The 16819-nt window shown below is 44.0% G+C and overlaps 1 protein-coding gene across 1 annotated transcript; it reads right to left on the bottom strand.

Annotated features, from left to right (window-relative positions):
- Positions 1-5182: 5182 nt before the first annotated feature.
- Positions 5183-9367, bottom strand: LOC136168973 (uncharacterized; the record flags this gene model as incomplete). The annotated part of the gene is made up of 2 exons (XM_065936718.1): positions 5183-6037; positions 8780-9367. Coding segments are annotated over 2 exons (735 nt in total), but the record flags the coding sequence as incomplete, so codon positions are not given.
- Positions 9368-16819: the final 7452 nt, after the last annotated feature.

The following is a 16819-nucleotide window of genomic DNA, read 5'->3' as shown; positions in this document are numbered from 1 at the left end:
TGCAAATGGCATTATTTCATTCCTTTTTACGGCTGAGCAGTATTCCACTGTGCATATATGTGTGTGTATTTTATACATTTATATGCCACGTCTTCCTTATTCATTTGTCAATGGACAATTAGGCTTCTTCCATGTTTTGGCAGTTGCAAATAGTGCTATGAATACTGGGGTACATTCATCTTTTTGAGTTAGTGTCTTCTCTGGATATATGCCCAAGAGTGGGATTGCTGGATCATATGTTAACTATACTTTTATTTAGGGAACCTCCATACTGTCCTTCCATAGAGATAAAATATTTTTACATATAACACCATTTTCAAGTTACTGAGAATTTATATATGGTTTATCTTGATGAATGTTTTATGAGCACTTGAAAAGAATGAGTAATCTTGTGTTATTGACAATGTCCTATAATTGATAATTAGGTGATATTTTTGATAGTGTTGTTCAAGTATCTATCTTTTTTAAGAAAGAGTATCTAAAATTGCAACTGTAATTTTAGATTTATCCACATCTCTTTTCAATTAGATCACATTTACTTCATATAGAGCCATTTATCTTTAGCAGATCTCTTATATCTTAAATATCAAAGTTCATGGCTTTTATCAACTCCTTTATTTCTGGGTCTCCTATTAAATTAATCTTTAAACCATTTTGCCTATTTAAAAAATTTGTCCTTCATCTTCAAACTCCTTTGTCACTTTTTCACTCTATTTATCATTCTTCAGTTCTTTTAATTCATAATTCAGGTTTTTGCTGCATTCAATGGGATGTTTAACATATGGAAATTTTAACTTCCATAATTATATATTTTATCTCGTCTAATATAATATGTTATTTTCAGAGCTGCTTATTACTGCTGTGTTCTTTTCAGAGATTTAACCTGTATTTGAACATTTTATCCATTTAAAAACGTTTACTTTTTATCCAGTATCCAAATACATAAGGGTGTATTCCCAAAGCTTTCATTATTTACTAAGTTTCACTCATAAAATATATTTTTCTAGTGCATTTTGCTATATTTTGCTTTTCCATTCTGACGTCGCCTCAAGGAGAGATTTTTGTGCTGGTGAACCTTGTGCTTACCCACTCCCAAGTATTAACTCAAGGATTTGTTTTACATTGATTTGCCTAAGGCAATTCCAAGCAGAAAACCCAAGACCAATTTTATGGTAATTTATTGACAAGGTAGTTTCTGTTTTACACACTATGACAGCAATGTGAATTTATTTTTTTTTTTTTTTTACACTTTTGCCTTTTTTCAATCCAGTATTATAGGAGCTTCCTCCTGTCTCATTGGCCAACGACTGCATTTATCGGCCCATCTTACCCTGGAATTGCATTTTTAAAGTGTGCTGCATTTATAAAGATTTGTTACTGTTCATCTCCTATCTTGTTTTGGCCTGAGGTCTCTTACCTGCTCTGGGATGAAACCCAAGCCGCTGGCAGGTATGCCAATAGTGTCAGGCGCTGCCAGGAGGGAAGACTCTATGGATGCTGTCTCTCAACTCCCTTCTTCCTCAAGGAAACTGGTTATAGCCTTTTCTTCTCTTATGTGTTCCTAAAGCTTTTAAAACAGTTTTGTTCCAGTTTATATAGCATTTCTCTGTGTTTGTAGTGGGAAAATTTCATATTAACAAAAAACAAATATACAGGAAGTTTTGCATTTAAACTTTCCTTCATGAACGCAGATATAACACTGGAGTAGGTTCTAAAATACTGAATACAATTTTAAAAGATAGAGATAAAGAAAAGACACTTCAAGTTTAGAGAATGAATTTTAAATATGCCTAAAGTGAAGCGTAGTGTTTACAGTACACAGACATATTTGGTTGAGAATTGGTTACTTAGAAATATTCTGATGGTGAAATATGAAATTATAAATTTAGATAAGCCAAATTTGATTAAAAATATCTTTCAAACAATAAGAAAAAAATTAACATTTTGTTCAGGTTTTTTTTGTTTCATTATTGTTGATGGTAGTGTTTTTCCAATAGGGAAATATCATTATTCAATTTGTAGTTAAATCAAATCTAAAATCAAGTCAATAAATCACTTTTTAGCAGTGTGCATGATGAGTGGATAGCTGGGTGTGGGGGGAGGTGGGATCTAGTGAGGTTGATTACTGCATACTTTCAAGATCCTCAATACATTTGAAGGAAATAATTGCACCTTCTCTATAACCTTACAATAATCTAATTTGGTCTTACTTATTTGTTTTTTATCTCAAGATATAAAATGGTACTTAAAATGTTTACAACATATATCTTTATTTCAGTCTTGAACCCTCCCAAAACTATTTCATTACACAGTATAATAACATAAATAATGCTGTTTTTAAAAGTAAATATAAACTTAGTTGAGAAAATATTTCAGTTCAGTTCAGTTCAGTTGCTCAGTCATGTCTGACTCTTTGTGACCCCATGAATCACAGCACGCCAGGCCTCCCTGTCCATCACAAACTCCCGGAGTTTGTTCAAGCACATGTCCATCGAGTCGGTGATGCCATCCAGCCATCTCATCCTCTGCCGTCCCCTTCTCCTCCTGCCCTCAATCTTTCCCAGCATCAGGGTCTTTTCCAGTGAGTCCACTCTTCACATCAGGTGTCCAGAGTATTGGAGTTTCAGCTTCAACATCAGTCCTTCCAATGAACACCCACGACTGATCTCCTTTAGGATGGACTGTTTGGATCTTCTTGCAGTCCAAGGGACCCTCAAGAGTCTTCTCCAACCGCACAGTTCAAAAGCATCAATTCTTTGGTGCTCAGCTTTCTTCATAGTCCAACTCTCACATCCATACATGACCACTGGAAAAATCAATAGCCTTGACTAGACGGACTTTTGTTGGTTAAGTAATGTCTCTGCTTTTTAATACGCTGTCTAGGTTGGTCATAACTTTCCTTCCAAGGAGTAAGCGTCTTTTAATTTCATGGCTGCAATCACCATCGGCAGTGATTTTGGAGCCCCCAAAAATGAAGTCTGACACTGTTTCCACTGTTTCCCCATCTATTTTCCATGAAGTGATGGGACCAGATGCCATGATCTTAGTTTTCTGAATGTTAAGCTTTAAGCCAACTTTTTCACTCTCCTCTTTCACTTTCATCAAGAGGCTTTTTAGTTCCTCTTCACTCTCTGCCATAAGGGTGGCATATAACCTCTGCATATCTGAGGTTATTGATATTTCTCCCAGCAATCTTGATTCCAGCTTGTGCTTCTTCCAGCCTAGCATTTCTCATGATGTACTCTGCATATACGTTAAATAAGCAGGGTGACAATATACAGCCTTGACATACTCATTTTCCTATTTGGAACCAGTCTGTTGTTCCATGTGCAGTTCTAACTATTGCTTCCTGACCTGCATACAGGTTTCTCAAGAGGCAGGTCAGGTGGTCTGGTATTCCCATCTCCTTCAGAATTTTACACAGTTTATTGTGATCCACACAGTCAAAGACTTTGGCATAGTCAATAAAGCAGAAATATACATTTTTCTGGACTCTCTTGCTTTTTTGATGATCCAGCGAATGTTGGCAATTTGATCTCTAGTTCCTCAGCCTTTTCTAAAACCAGCTTGAACATCTGGTGTTATGCCCGATGTCCGAATCCCCGAGCGGGAAGAGAGAAGGTTTCCAAGGCAATGCAACTCGCAAAAAAAGGGAAGTTTATTACTGACTCGAGCCAGGGCCTTCTGCCTCTGCCATCACAGTGGTGCAGGGTCAGAAAAGCCCTGAGCCCAAGCTGTTACACAAATTTATAAGACATGCATAATCAATTAGTAGCTGGCTTAAGCGGATTGGTTACATGTTTACAAAGCAATTCTATTGGTACAGACTTTCGCGGGCTTTTTCAAACCTGGGCTTTCGCGGGCTTTCTCAAACCTGGGCTTTCGCGGGCTTTTCAGCTTTCCCTTTGTCCCTTACTGGGCGCATACTGATTGGCTGGCTTCAGGTTACCTGATGGGGGTAGGGAATCTTACCATTTCAGGGAAAGCTAAAACTTAGGTCCAGGCTGCCTGTCATGGAATTAACCCTGGCAGCCTCACATTCCCCCCTGTCTTCTTGTTCCTGTAGAGGAATCTTTCTCTTCATCCTGGGCTACCATCTGATATTGCTGCCTTAATACCATAATCTGAATTGTATTGAGACGTTCTTTAATAAATGACATTAGCCGGTTTAAAATACAAGGGCCAAATGTAAGTGTTTATAATAGCACTATAAGTGGCCCCAGGAGGGTGGAAACTAAGGTGGTCAGCCAGGGGGAGCGTTGAAACCAAGACTCAAACCATCCCTGTTGGGCCTCTCGTTCCCTCTTACGTTGCGCCAGCCCTTCTCTCACTTTTGCCATAGATTCTCTTACCACTCCTGTATGGTCTGCATAGAAACAACATTCTTCTCCCAGAGCCGCGCAGACCCCACCCTGTTGGAGAAAAATTAAGTCTAATCCTCTCCTATTCTGCAAGACCACTTCAGACAATGAAGTCAGAGACTTCTCTAAGTGGCTGATTGATTTTTCTATGCGAGCTATATCTTCATCTATGGCGGCTCGTAGGGAGGAAAACCCTTGGCCTTGCAGAGACAGTGAAGCTATTCCTGTCCCTGCTCCTGCCAGCCCAAGACTGAACAAGGCTGCCATGGTAATTGCACTGATTGACTCTCTCTTTTGTCTTAGCAATTCCCGGTCCCAATGTGAGTACATAACCTCTTCAGAGTGGTATAAGATTTTTGGCATTACAGCAACCAGGACACAGAATTCTTGATTCTGGTTAAAAACCTTCACATTTAAACATGGGGTTAGCCCAGTATGTGAACAAATCCACCAACCCCCAGCCTCTGGCACAATCCAATTTTTGCCATGTAAGCGTAGGTTACTGATAGTCTGGACACAGAGGCGAGTTTTATCACGTGGCACTGTGCCCAAACAGAGTCCCTGTCCCCAAACTTCATTCATTGTGAGGCCAACCTTGCGTTCTTCCCATCGGCATTGGGGCGGGTTCTGGCCTGAAGACAAGTGGTAAGAGACATTGAGGCCTATAGCCTCATAAAAGGGTGGGTGAAGATTATAACAAAGCCAACAGGACTGGGTCGCGTTAGGGTTGGTATGGTTTAAGACCGTAAAGGCTGCATTCACTAAGGCCCATAGGGGGTCCTGAATTGTTGAGCTAATGGTAACAGCCAGAGGACCAGGGGTCTCCGTCAATTTGCCTCTAAGGCTCGGAGTAGAGGAGATGTTAAATGTTCCCGGCGAGCTTGGTCTGAAGGTAGTTGGCTTGGGGGTCGCCTTGTGCCCCTGTAACGTTTTGATCAGATTGGGACCTAAACTATGTACCTGCACTGGCTCAATAACCTGTTTAATGATCAAAAGCTCGCCTGGGTAGGGGCCGGGCCAATTTACATGAAGCTGAAAACCCCAAGTCAGTCCTGAGGTCCAGCGGTTTTCTTTTTTCGCCCGTTCCTGGTTAAATTGTACTCGTACCTGAGGGCCATGGTGTCTACGGTCCTTGAAGGTGAAGCTAACTAGATCTCTGTTTCCGACATCCCACCTCTGGGGTCCATCACAAGAGGTCACACAACTCCAGCTCCTGCAATAATAGCTTTCTATGCCACCACAGGTTTTCCAGTTATTTCTTACATAGCCCGGGCAAGCCCAGAACCCCAACCTATGGTTTTTTATCCCATCCCTATAGTACTTATCATAGAGACCGTCCTGCTTCGCGAAGAGGCTTGAGAGGTCGAAGTTCAGGTCCGGCCACCAGGTGTTCGGAGGGTGGATTCCTGATGTCTCATTGAGCAGCTCATGAGTTTGCCCGTCGTTGAGTTTCCAGGTGATCTTAGCAGGTTGATGGGGGTTATGACTGGTCGCTCCTGGGTCGATGAGAGCTGCCATCAGCAGGAGAATTAGGAGGCCTCCTGGCGGGCGAGTTTCAGTTTCAAAGGATTTGACGGGTGAGGACTCGCCTTCCATTCTGCTCGTGCTTTTTCCTGTTCTTCCGGCGTGGCTTGCCGCACGTGATTGCAGTGAACCCAGGGTCCAATTCCGTCGACCTTGACAGCAGTAGGAGTGGTAAGGAGAACAACATAAGGGCCTTTCCATCTAGGTTCTAACACTCTAGATTGGTGTCGTTTTACCCAAACCCAATCACCTGGGCCAATATTATGTGAGGGAAGGGCCCTCTTGTTTTGGCCCTCGTGTATCTCTCGAATCAATTTCCAAACATGGTTATGCACCTTACTTAATGCCATCAGAGTTTGCTGGAATTGTCCCAAAGTAGGGGGTGGCAGGCATTTTCCTTTGAAAATAGGATACACAGGAGGGGGTCTTCCATATAAAATCTCAAAAGGAGTAAGATTCAGCTTATAAGGGGTGTTACGCGCCCGAAAGAGTGCAAAGGGAAGGAGGGTCACCCAGTCCCCGCCAGTCTCTATTGCCAACTTTGTCAAAGTTTCTTTTAGGGTCCGATTCATTCTCTTAACCTGTCCTGAGCTCTGGGGATTATATTCGCAATGTAACTTCCATTTCGTCCCCAGAGCTTGGGCCAGCCCTTGTACAATCTGGCTCACAAAGGCAGGTCCGTTATCAGAGCCCATAGTCACTGGCAGCCCATACCTAGGCACTATCTCCTCTAAGATCTTCTTAGCAACCACTATTGCTGTCTCTCCCTTAGTGGGGAAAGCTTCTACCCACCCCGAGAAGGTATCTACCAGAACCAACAGATAGCGATACCCGTACTTGCCTGGCCTTACCTCAGTGAAATCTATCTCCCAGTGTTGCCCTGGCTCCTCCCCCCGGTACCTCATTCCCGAGTGCTGCTTCTTCTCTGCCCTCATCAGCCAGCACGCTTCGCAGGCTTGAATTATCTCTCGTACAACTGCATTTTGTCGAGGGAATCTCAGGCAGGCCGTCTGGAGAAGTGTTAGGGTCTTTTATTCTCCCAAGTGTGTAGTTGTGTGCAGGTGTTCACACAGGTGACGACCCAGGGTGGCAGGCAATATCAGGTTGTTGTTTTGTTCCCGGTACCATCCATCTTGGTCATCCTTCTGGAGGGTGGCATCCTTGTTGATCCAAGCGAGATCAGGGAGGGAATAGTCGGGGACTGGCGGCAGAGTCCCCATACCAGGAGGTGGAAGTCCCACGGCTAATATGGGGGCGGCGTAGTCCCGGCTAGCCGCTTCTCGAGCGGCCGCATCAGCGGCACGATTGCCCCGCGCCTTAAGGTCTGCTCCTTTCTGGTGACCGGGGACATGTACTATTGCTACTGCCTGGGGCAGTTGGACAGCCTCCAGGAGCCTGCGAATCGCGGGCAGATTTTTGACCTCTTTTCCCTCAGCTGTCCGAAATCCCCTTTCTTGGTATATGGGACCTTGAATATGGGCAGTGCTGAAAGCATATCGGCTGTCAGTATAAATGGTGACTCTCTTCCCTTTGGCTTGCTCTAGAGCCTGTATTAGGGCAATCAATTCTGCTTTTTGCGCAGAAGTGTTTGGGGGAAGTGTCTCAGCCCATATCGTCTGCCCTGAATCATCAACTATGGCGGCTCCCGCCTTCCTTTGCCCATCTTTTACATAGCTGCTCCCATCGGTGAACCATACTAGCTCACTGTTGCTTAAGGGAACATCAGTTAAGTCTTTTCATGCCGCCAGGGCCTCAGCCAGTATCTCATTGCAGTCATGGAGAAGGCGGTCCTTCTCTGGGTTAGGTAGGAGCGTGGCCGGATTTAAGAAGCAAGGGGTCTGAAAACGCACCCGTGGGGCATCGAGCAGCAAGGCCTGGTAGTGTGTCAAGCGGGCACTGGAGATCCACTTACCCGGCGGCTGCTTTAAAACCCCTTCGATGGCGTGGGGGGTGTACACCAAGAGTTGCTGTCCATACGTCAACTTGTCAGCGTCGCGGACGAGGAGGGCTGTAGCTGCAATGATGCGAAGGCAAGGGGGCCACCCAGCGGCCACCGGGTCTAATCGCTTCGAAAGGTATGCTACCGGCCGCTTCCATGGTCCCCATTGTTGCATCAAGAACCCCTTTCCTATTCCTTGCTTCTCATCTACAAACAGCTGGAATGGCTTATTTGGGTTAGGCAGGGCAAGGGCTGGGGCTTCTAGTAGGGCCTGTCTAAGCGTCTGGAAAGCCTTTTTCATTGGCTCAGTCCAAGTCCAGTTTGGGGTCTCTTTACTTCCCTCATACAAGGGCCGGGCCTTCTCAGTAAACCCCATAATCCACAGTCTGCAATATCCAACAGTCCCCAGAAACTCTCTCACCTGGCGAGGGGTTTTGGGCTCTGGTATCTGCAATATTGTTTCTTTCATGGCCTGAGTTAGCCACCTTTGTCCCTGCCTGATCTTATACCCCAAATAGGTGACCTCTTGCCGGGCTATTTGTGCCTTCTTTGCGCTAGCACGATACCCCAAGATGCCTAGGGTCTGTAAGAGGTCCCCTGCGGCACGGCTGCATGCCTCCTCTGTGGTTCCAGCCAACATGAGGTCATCTACATATTGTAGCAGAATGACCTCTGGGTGGCAAGCCCGATATTCACAGAGGTCCTCACTCAGAGCCTCATTAAACAAGGTAGGGGAGTTCTTGAACCCCTGTGGGAGACGGGTCCAAGTTAATTGTACTACCGGTTGGCCCTCCCCCTCAGTCCACTCAAAGGCAAATATCTCCTGGCTCTGGGCCGCCAGGGGTAGGCTGAAAAAGGCATCCTTGAAGTCCAACACAGTATACCAAGTGTACTCAGGCAGTAAACTGCTCAGGAGGGTATATGGGTTAGGGACAGTGGGGTGTATGTCACTCACCCGCTTGTTGACTTCTCGCAGGTCTTGGACAGGTCTGTAATCTGTCCCCCCTGGCTTCTTCACCGGCAGTAAGGGGGTGTTCCAAGGGGATTGGCATCGCCTGAGAATTCCGGCATCCATGAGACGTCGAATGTGGGGAGTGATCCCCCGCCGAGCTTCCTGGCTCATGGGGTACTGTTTCACCCTCACAGGAACTGCCTCTGCCTTTAGCTCGATGACGACCGGATGTCTCTGTTTGGCTAGTCCCATCCCTGCCGTTTCTGCCCAGGCCAATGGGTATTTATGGACCCACGGTTGTACATCTAGTGCTATGGTCTCTGAGGGCTTAGGCACAAAAAGTCTGTATTCATCTCTTAAGGCTAGGGACAAGACATGTATCGGTTGTCCAAGTCCATCCATGACTGACATTCCCCCAGGGTCAAAATGGATCTGAGCATTAACTTTAGTCAACAAGTCCCGTCCAAGTAGAGGGGCTGGGCATTCTGGTATCACCAAAAACGAATGGGACACCTGGTGGGTCCCCAGATTTACTTTCCGTTCTGTGGTCCAACAATATCTTTTTGTCCCCGTGGCTCCTTGCACTAAACTGGTTTTTTTAGACATTGGTCCCAGTTTTTTATTTAAAACAGAGTGTTGGGCGCCAGTATCTACCATGAAGCCAACGGGTTTCCCCTCCACATGTATGGTTACCCAGGACTCGGGGAGGGGCACCGAGTCTTGACTCCCCTAGTCACTGTCTTCCCCCGCATATAGAACTCGAGTTCCAGGGGAAATTTTCTCTCTCTGGGTCATTCCTCTCTTTGAGTCCCTCTTAGGGCACTCGTTTTTCCAGTGCCCCTGTTCTTTGCAGTAGGTGCACTGATCCTTCTTTAGGGCCTGCCTTTTTGGTTTTTCTTTTTCTCCCATCCGGGGGTCTCGAGGTTCCCTCAATTCTGTTCTGGCCTTTATCCCAGCAAAAAGAATCTGGGCTAGCTCCCTCTGGTTCTTCCGGTTTTCCCTCGCCCTATGTTCCCTATCTTCTTTCCTGATCTTCTCAGCTAATTCCCTTTCCTCCCGTCGAATTCGTTCTTCCCTTTCTTCTGGGGTCTCCCTATTATTAAATACCTTTTCAGCTACTTTCAGTAAATCCTGTATTGTCTGTTCTCCCAATCCCTCTACCTTTTGTAATTTCTTCCTAATATCTGGGGCTGCCTGATTTACAAACGCTAACAGAACTGCAGCGCGTGACTCCTCAGCCTGGGGGTCCATAGGTGTATATTGCCTGAAAGCTTCCATCAGCCTCTCTAGGAAGGCTGCTGGGCTCTCAATGGGCTCTTGCCTTACTAGATTTACCTTTGCCAGATTCGTCGGCTTTCTTGCTGCAGCCTGCAGGCCAGCCATTAGAGTCTGGCAGTACACTCGGAGATGCTCCCTACCCTCCACCCGCTCAAAATACCAGTTAGGCCGCAACAGAGGAAACCCCTCGTCCACGAGATGAGGCTGGGCGGTTGGTCTCCCGTCGGCCCCCGGGACCCGTTTCCGTGCCTCTGCCAGGATTCGCTCCCGTTCTTCCGTGGTGAAGAGCACCTGCAACAGCTGCTGACAATCGTCCCAGGTGGGGTTATGAGTGAACAAAATGGAATCTAAGAGGTCAATGAGGCCTTGGGGTTTCTCTGAGAAAGGAGGGTTCTGGGTTCTCCAATTGTACAGGTCACTCGTGGAAAAGGGCCAGTACTGATAGGTTCGCTCTCCGTCCGGGTTAGCTGGTCCCACTCGGACGGGGAGCGCCTGAACAGTGGATGAAGGTAACTCTGGGTCCCCAGGGTCTTGCCCACCCCTATCTCCCCTAGTTCTCCCCCGGGTCCCCAGTGCCGGTCCCCCCTCATGGTCAGTTCCCGTTGGCCCTTTTAAACCTCTCGGTTCACCCGTGGGAGCTTCTCTCCTCGGAGGGGGTTGCGAGGAGGGCACATATGGCGGAGGCCTTATCTCCGTTTCTAGATCTATCAGGTTTGGATAAGATGATTCCTGAAGGACTGGTTTTGGGTTTTCCTTCATTTTGGTTTCCTCCGGGGGGATCTCCATCACCAGGACCTGTGAATTGGAGGAACTAGGAAGTGTATAAACAAAAGGTTTTAACCATTTAGGTGGATTTTCCACTAAATCCTGCCAGACCATGACATAGGGGACCTGATTCGGATGGCCCCAGGGATCAGGAGCCATAATCTTCTCCTTCACAGCCTGTGTGATGGACGGTTGAAAGGTGCCTTCCGGAGGCCATCCTACCCGAAAGGCGGGCCACTCTGCAGAACAAAAAGTTATTAATTTACTTTTCTTGACTAGCAAAGACAAGTTATGGGCCCTGGCCCTGACATCCGAAAAATGGTCAGTCATGAGAGAAAGTGGGGTAGATTCTCTCTGACCCATGGTTAAAATAAATGGTAAGGAAGAAAGAGAGAGAAAGTCACTGAGAACGACCACCAAAAATCCTACCGGGAGTGGTGGCGGCCAAGAGGTTGGGCTTATGGTATGCTTTTGGAACTGTTTATGTGCCTACGTCGTTGCACGGAAGTTTTCTTGCTGGGGGCGGGCACCCTAGGGGTTTCTAGCCCGTTCCGTGACCCCCTTATCCTCTCACGGGAGTCTTCAAGTGGCAGGCGCCCTAATGGCCTTTAAGTGCCTGACCCGTGCCCACAAGAAGAATTTTAGGCCACGTCCTCAGTTAGGGATGTTAAAGGAGAGTTTCACCCGGTCGGGCTCTAGTTACTGAGGCTCACTTATTGTAGGGCCTTCAGAGTCCGCCAGAGTGTAGCCCTGGCCAGGATTCATCAATTGCCCCACAACCGTTCGCCTGTTCACTGAAACTCCCGAAAAGAAAAGGAGTGGAGGGGAGATCGGAGAAGAAGAGAAGGAGAATAAGTCAGAAGAGAAAAGAACGATGCCCCAGAAGAGAACGAGAATAGAGACAATGCCGGCACACACAAAAACACGGAGAGCCGAAGACAAACACACGGACAAACAAACGTCGGCCGACGACACAGCGCTGGATTTTCGGGCCCCCTGAATTTCACCTTACCGAATGGCGTCCGCTGTTCACCAGACTCGGGGTCGGGAGAGGAACTTTCTTCCCCGCGGAGTCGGCTGCCTCCCAGCGCGTCCGCTGGCCTTGGCCTTACGCCGGCTGGTCCCCCCTTTATAGAAAGCCTTCCCTGCAGAGTCGGCTGCCTCCCAGCGCGTCCGCTGGCCTTGGCCTTACGCCGGCTAGTCCCCCTTTACAGAAAGCCTTCCTTCTGTGCCAGATACGCACCCTCCTGCTCCCCAACCGGGCCCTGAATTTACTGTGGTCTTTCCTGAGCACCGGTGTTATTATTTATCCTTCCCCTTTGTCCTGGAAGCGTTCTCTTCTCCCAGTCAAGGGATCCCGGACGAGCCCCCAAATGTTATGCCCGATGTCCGAATCCCCGAGCGGGAAGAGAGAAGGCTTCCAAGGCAATGCAACTCGCAAAAGAAGGGAAGTTTATTACTGACTCGAGCCAGGGCCTTCTGCCTCTGCCATCACAGTGGTGCAGGGTCAGAAAAGCCCTGAGCCCAAGCTGTTACACAAATTTATAAGACATGCATAATCAATTAGTAGCTGGCTTAAGCGGATTGGTTACATGTTTACAAAGCAATTCTATTGGTACAGACTTTCGCGGGCTTTTTCAAACCTGGGCTTTCGCGGGCTTTTCAGCTTTCCCTTTGTCCCTTACTGGGCGCATACTGATTGGCTGGCTTCAGGTTACCTGATGGGGGTAGGGAATCTTACCATTTCGGGGAAAGCTAAAACTTAGGTCCAGGCTGCCTGTCATGGAATTAACCCTGGCAGCCTCACACTGGAAGTTCACAGTTCACGTATTGCTGAGAATATACTTATGTAAATGCAAAAATCACAAATCAGTGTGCTGCCCTATTTATGACAAACCACATTATCTTCCCAGGGAAACCTGGGCATCATAATTTAAGTGAAAATCAAATGATAATTTTGCTTTTAGGCATGTATGTGTATTTCTACTAGTACACATGGATGCTCTAACATTTAGAAAACTGTGACAAATTTTCACCAGTTAATTTGAAGCTTAAACTTTATCACCATGCTAAAATTGTGATAAACCATTATTCTGAGGTCAGCTCTAGGTATCTGTAGAGCTAGAAACCATAGTGGTTTGGATTTACAAAACTGTCTGAGACACAAAGTTCACAAACAAAGTAACAATCACAGAAAAAAATGCCTGAAAGTCCTATGTATATATTTGATGGTAACTTTGTATATCTTTTAATCAAAAATTTCTGTGTCAACCTCCATAAATTCATTAAGCAAAGTCGGTCTGTTGCGTAGAAGTTTACAAAGACTGAGAGCTGAGAATGACTATCAGTAGGCATTCCTCACCCTGGCCTTTAGACTTATTCGGACCCTAACAGCGTAACTGCTTCTCATTTCCCAAATTTTAAGATTCTTTCTGTGTTTGACTCAAAGAAAAAAAAAAAAAAGAGTGTTCCAAGCCATGTGACTTGCAGGATCTTAGTTCTCCAATCATTGACAGATGAATGTATAAACATGTGGTACACATATACAATAGAATAATTTGTTTGTACATATGTAATATACATACATATATTAGCCATAAAAAGGAACAAAACTGATCATTTGAAGAAATGTGAATGAGCTTATAAACTATCATACAGAGTGAAGTAAGTCTGAAAGAGAAAAACAAATATATATTAACACATATATGCGGAATCTTAACCTAGTTGCAGGGCAGGAATAGAGACACAGAGAATGGCCTTGTAAACACAAGGGAGAAGAAGGGGTGGGGTGAATTAGGAGAATAGGATTGACATATTCACTATTATGTGTAAAATAGCTAGTGGGGACCTGCAGGGAATTTGGCTCTATGCTCTGTGATGACCTAGGGGTGGGAAGAGGTGGGGTGATGAGACGGAGGTCCAAGAGAGTGGGGATAAATATACGTTATAGCTGATTCATTTTGTTGTACAGCAGAAACTAACACAAGCTTGGAAAGTAACTGTACTTAAAAAAAAAAAAAAGACATTACCTAATCACAGGTAATAAAGATTTTTTCCTACTGTTTATTCTAAAAGTTTGATACTCTTCGGTTTTACATTTAGATCTATAATCCATGTCAATTGATTTTTGTATAAGGTGTGAGGTTAGAGTCAAGTTTCCTTATTTTACATATGATATCTAGTAGTTCTTGAATTATTTGTTGAGGAAACTAGTTTTTCTCCTTTAAATTGTCTTTGAACTTTTGTCAAGAATCAACTGACTTTGTCAGTTTCCTGGTTTTCACAATGTACTATGGTTATGCAAAACACTATCAATGGGAGATCTGGAGGGAAGCTGGGTAAAATGTATAAATTAAATCTCTCTATTGCTGTTTCCAACTTTCTGTGATTCTTAAAATATTTTAAAATAGAGTCTTTAAAAAAAATCAGTGTTCACATTTGTTTGATCATTGTTTGATCACATTTGTTGATTATTAGATTTTCTATTATGTCCCACTGGTTTTATATATCTTGATTATTATAATTTCATGATAATTCATGAAGTTGGGTAGTATTATTCCTATACCTTTACTCTTCTTTTGGCTATTCTGCTGCTTTCCATTTGAATTTTAGATTCAGCTTGTCTATATTCATAAAACTCCCTGCTGGAATTTTGACTGAAGTTGCAACATTGTTTTATCAATTCAATTAGACACTATTTTTTGACCCACAATATAGTCTGTTGGTCAGTGTGCCCCATGTGCTTTTGTAAAGAACGTATATTTTAAACAAGTTATGACACAAATCAGCCTATCTGCAAAAACAGAAACAAACTTAAAAAACAGAGAACAGACTGGCAGTGCAAAGGGAGAAGAAGTTGGGGAAGGATGGGGTGGCAGGTTGGGGTTAATAGATGCCAGATATTATATATGAATGGATAAACAACAAGTCCTACTGTACAGAACAGAGAACTATGTTCAATAACCTGTGATGAAGCACAATGGAAAAGAATATCATGAAGAATGCATATATATACATATATATATTTACGTATAACTGAATCACTCTGCTATACAGCAGAAATTAACACAGCATTGTAAATCAAATATACTTCAATCAAAACCAACAATAAAAACAAGGGCCTACTGTTTAGCACAGGGAACTAAACTATATTCTATGTCTAGTAATAACCTATAATGGAAAAGGATCTGGAAAGCTTATATGTGTGTGTGTGTATATATATATATATCTGAGTCACTTTACTGTGCACCTGAAGCTAATGCAACATTGTAAATTAATAATACTTCAGTATTTTTAAATGGTTAAGAAAATATACCCAATAGGAATTTAAAAAATGTAAAAAAACAGCTGAGGTTATACCTGAATATACCATTTACTTAGCTATTTCATCTCAGCTATGCATTTTTCTATTATCTTTGTTGTTGTTCAGTAGCTAAGTCATGCCCAACTCTGCAACCTCATAGATTGTAGCATGCTAGGCTCCTCTGTCCTCCACTGTGTCCCAGAGTTTGCTCCAATTCATGTGCATTGAATTGGTGATGCTATCTAACCATCTCATCCTCTGTCATCCACTTCTCCTTTTGTCTTCAGTCTATCTTACAGACAAAGACAAGTACTATACAATCTAATTTATATGAGGAATTTTTTTCAAAGGCAAATTTGTTTAAAAAAAAGAAAATAGTAAAGTGGCATTTACCAGGGCATTGGTGAGATGTGGGGATAAGACTGATGGAACTTAAGGTACAAGCCTATGTGTGCATGCTAAGTCACTTCAGTTGTGTCTGACTCAGTGCGACCCTATGGACAGCAGCCCACAGGGCCCCTCTTTCCATGGAATTCTCCAGGCAGGAATACTGAATGCCTTCCTCCAAGGGATCTTCCTGACCCAGGGATTGAACCTGTGTCTCCTGAGTCTCCTGCATTGGCAGGTGGGTTCTTTATCTTCACCACTGGGGAAGCCCATTTAACAAGTAATAAATAAGCTACAGAGACCTAATGCACAGCATTATGAATATAGACAAGAATATTGTGCTTTACAGTAGTCTCCCTCTTATCAGAAGCTTCACTTTCCCCAGTTTCAGTTATCCATAGTTAACGGCAATCCAAAAATTATAATGGAAAATTCCAGAAATAAACAATTCGTAAGCTTTAAACTGTACACCATTCTGAGTAGCATGATGAAATCTCACTCCATCCTGTTCTGTCTGCCTAGGATCCCCATCACCAACAGTATCATCACTCAGTGATCCAGAATCACCCGGTGCAGATGACCCTCCTTCTACACATCATCAGAAGGTCTGCAGTAGCCTGACCCAATGCTACAAAGTCTCCATCTTTCACCTCATCACACAGACATTTTATCAGTTCACACAGTCACAACAAGAAGGGTGAGTATAGTACAATAATACACTTTGAGAGAGAGACCAATTTCACATAACTTCTACTACACTATGTTGTTATAATTGTTCTACTCTTAATTATTGTTAATATTTTATTGTGCCTAATTTATTAATTCAACCTTATAATAGGTATATATTCATAAGAAAAAATACAGTATAGATATGGCTCAGTACTCTCCACAGTTTCGAATATATCCACTGGGTTCGTGTACCATGTGGATAAGGTGGATAAAGTTGGGAGGACTACAGTAATTATATAATATAAATAATCTTTGCCACACCAGCAATCATATTATAATACATAAATATACCAGAGTAACAAGCTATATACCTTAAACATTCACAATGTTACATGTCAAATCTGTTCAATAAAAAACAAAATGACACAATAACAATAGCGGTGCCTGATAACTGCTCCTGGTGCATCAAACACAGTTCTAGACACTAAATGCTACAGCTCACTCAATTCCTAAACTCTATGGGAGATGACTTTTCATTTTGTTAATGAAGATCCTGAACCACAGAGAAATTAAGAAATTCTTTCAAAATTACCCTACTAGTAAGTGCCATGCTTAAGATTTCAACCCAGATGGCCCCCAGC

Source organism: Muntiacus reevesi, chromosome 5 (genome assembly GCF_963930625.1).
Source record: "Muntiacus reevesi chromosome 5, mMunRee1.1, whole genome shotgun sequence".
Classification (NCBI taxonomy): Eukaryota; Metazoa; Chordata; class Mammalia; order Artiodactyla; family Cervidae; genus Muntiacus; species Muntiacus reevesi.
Note: the sequence above shows the minus strand (reverse complement) of the source record. Positions and strands in the feature narration are given on the sequence as shown.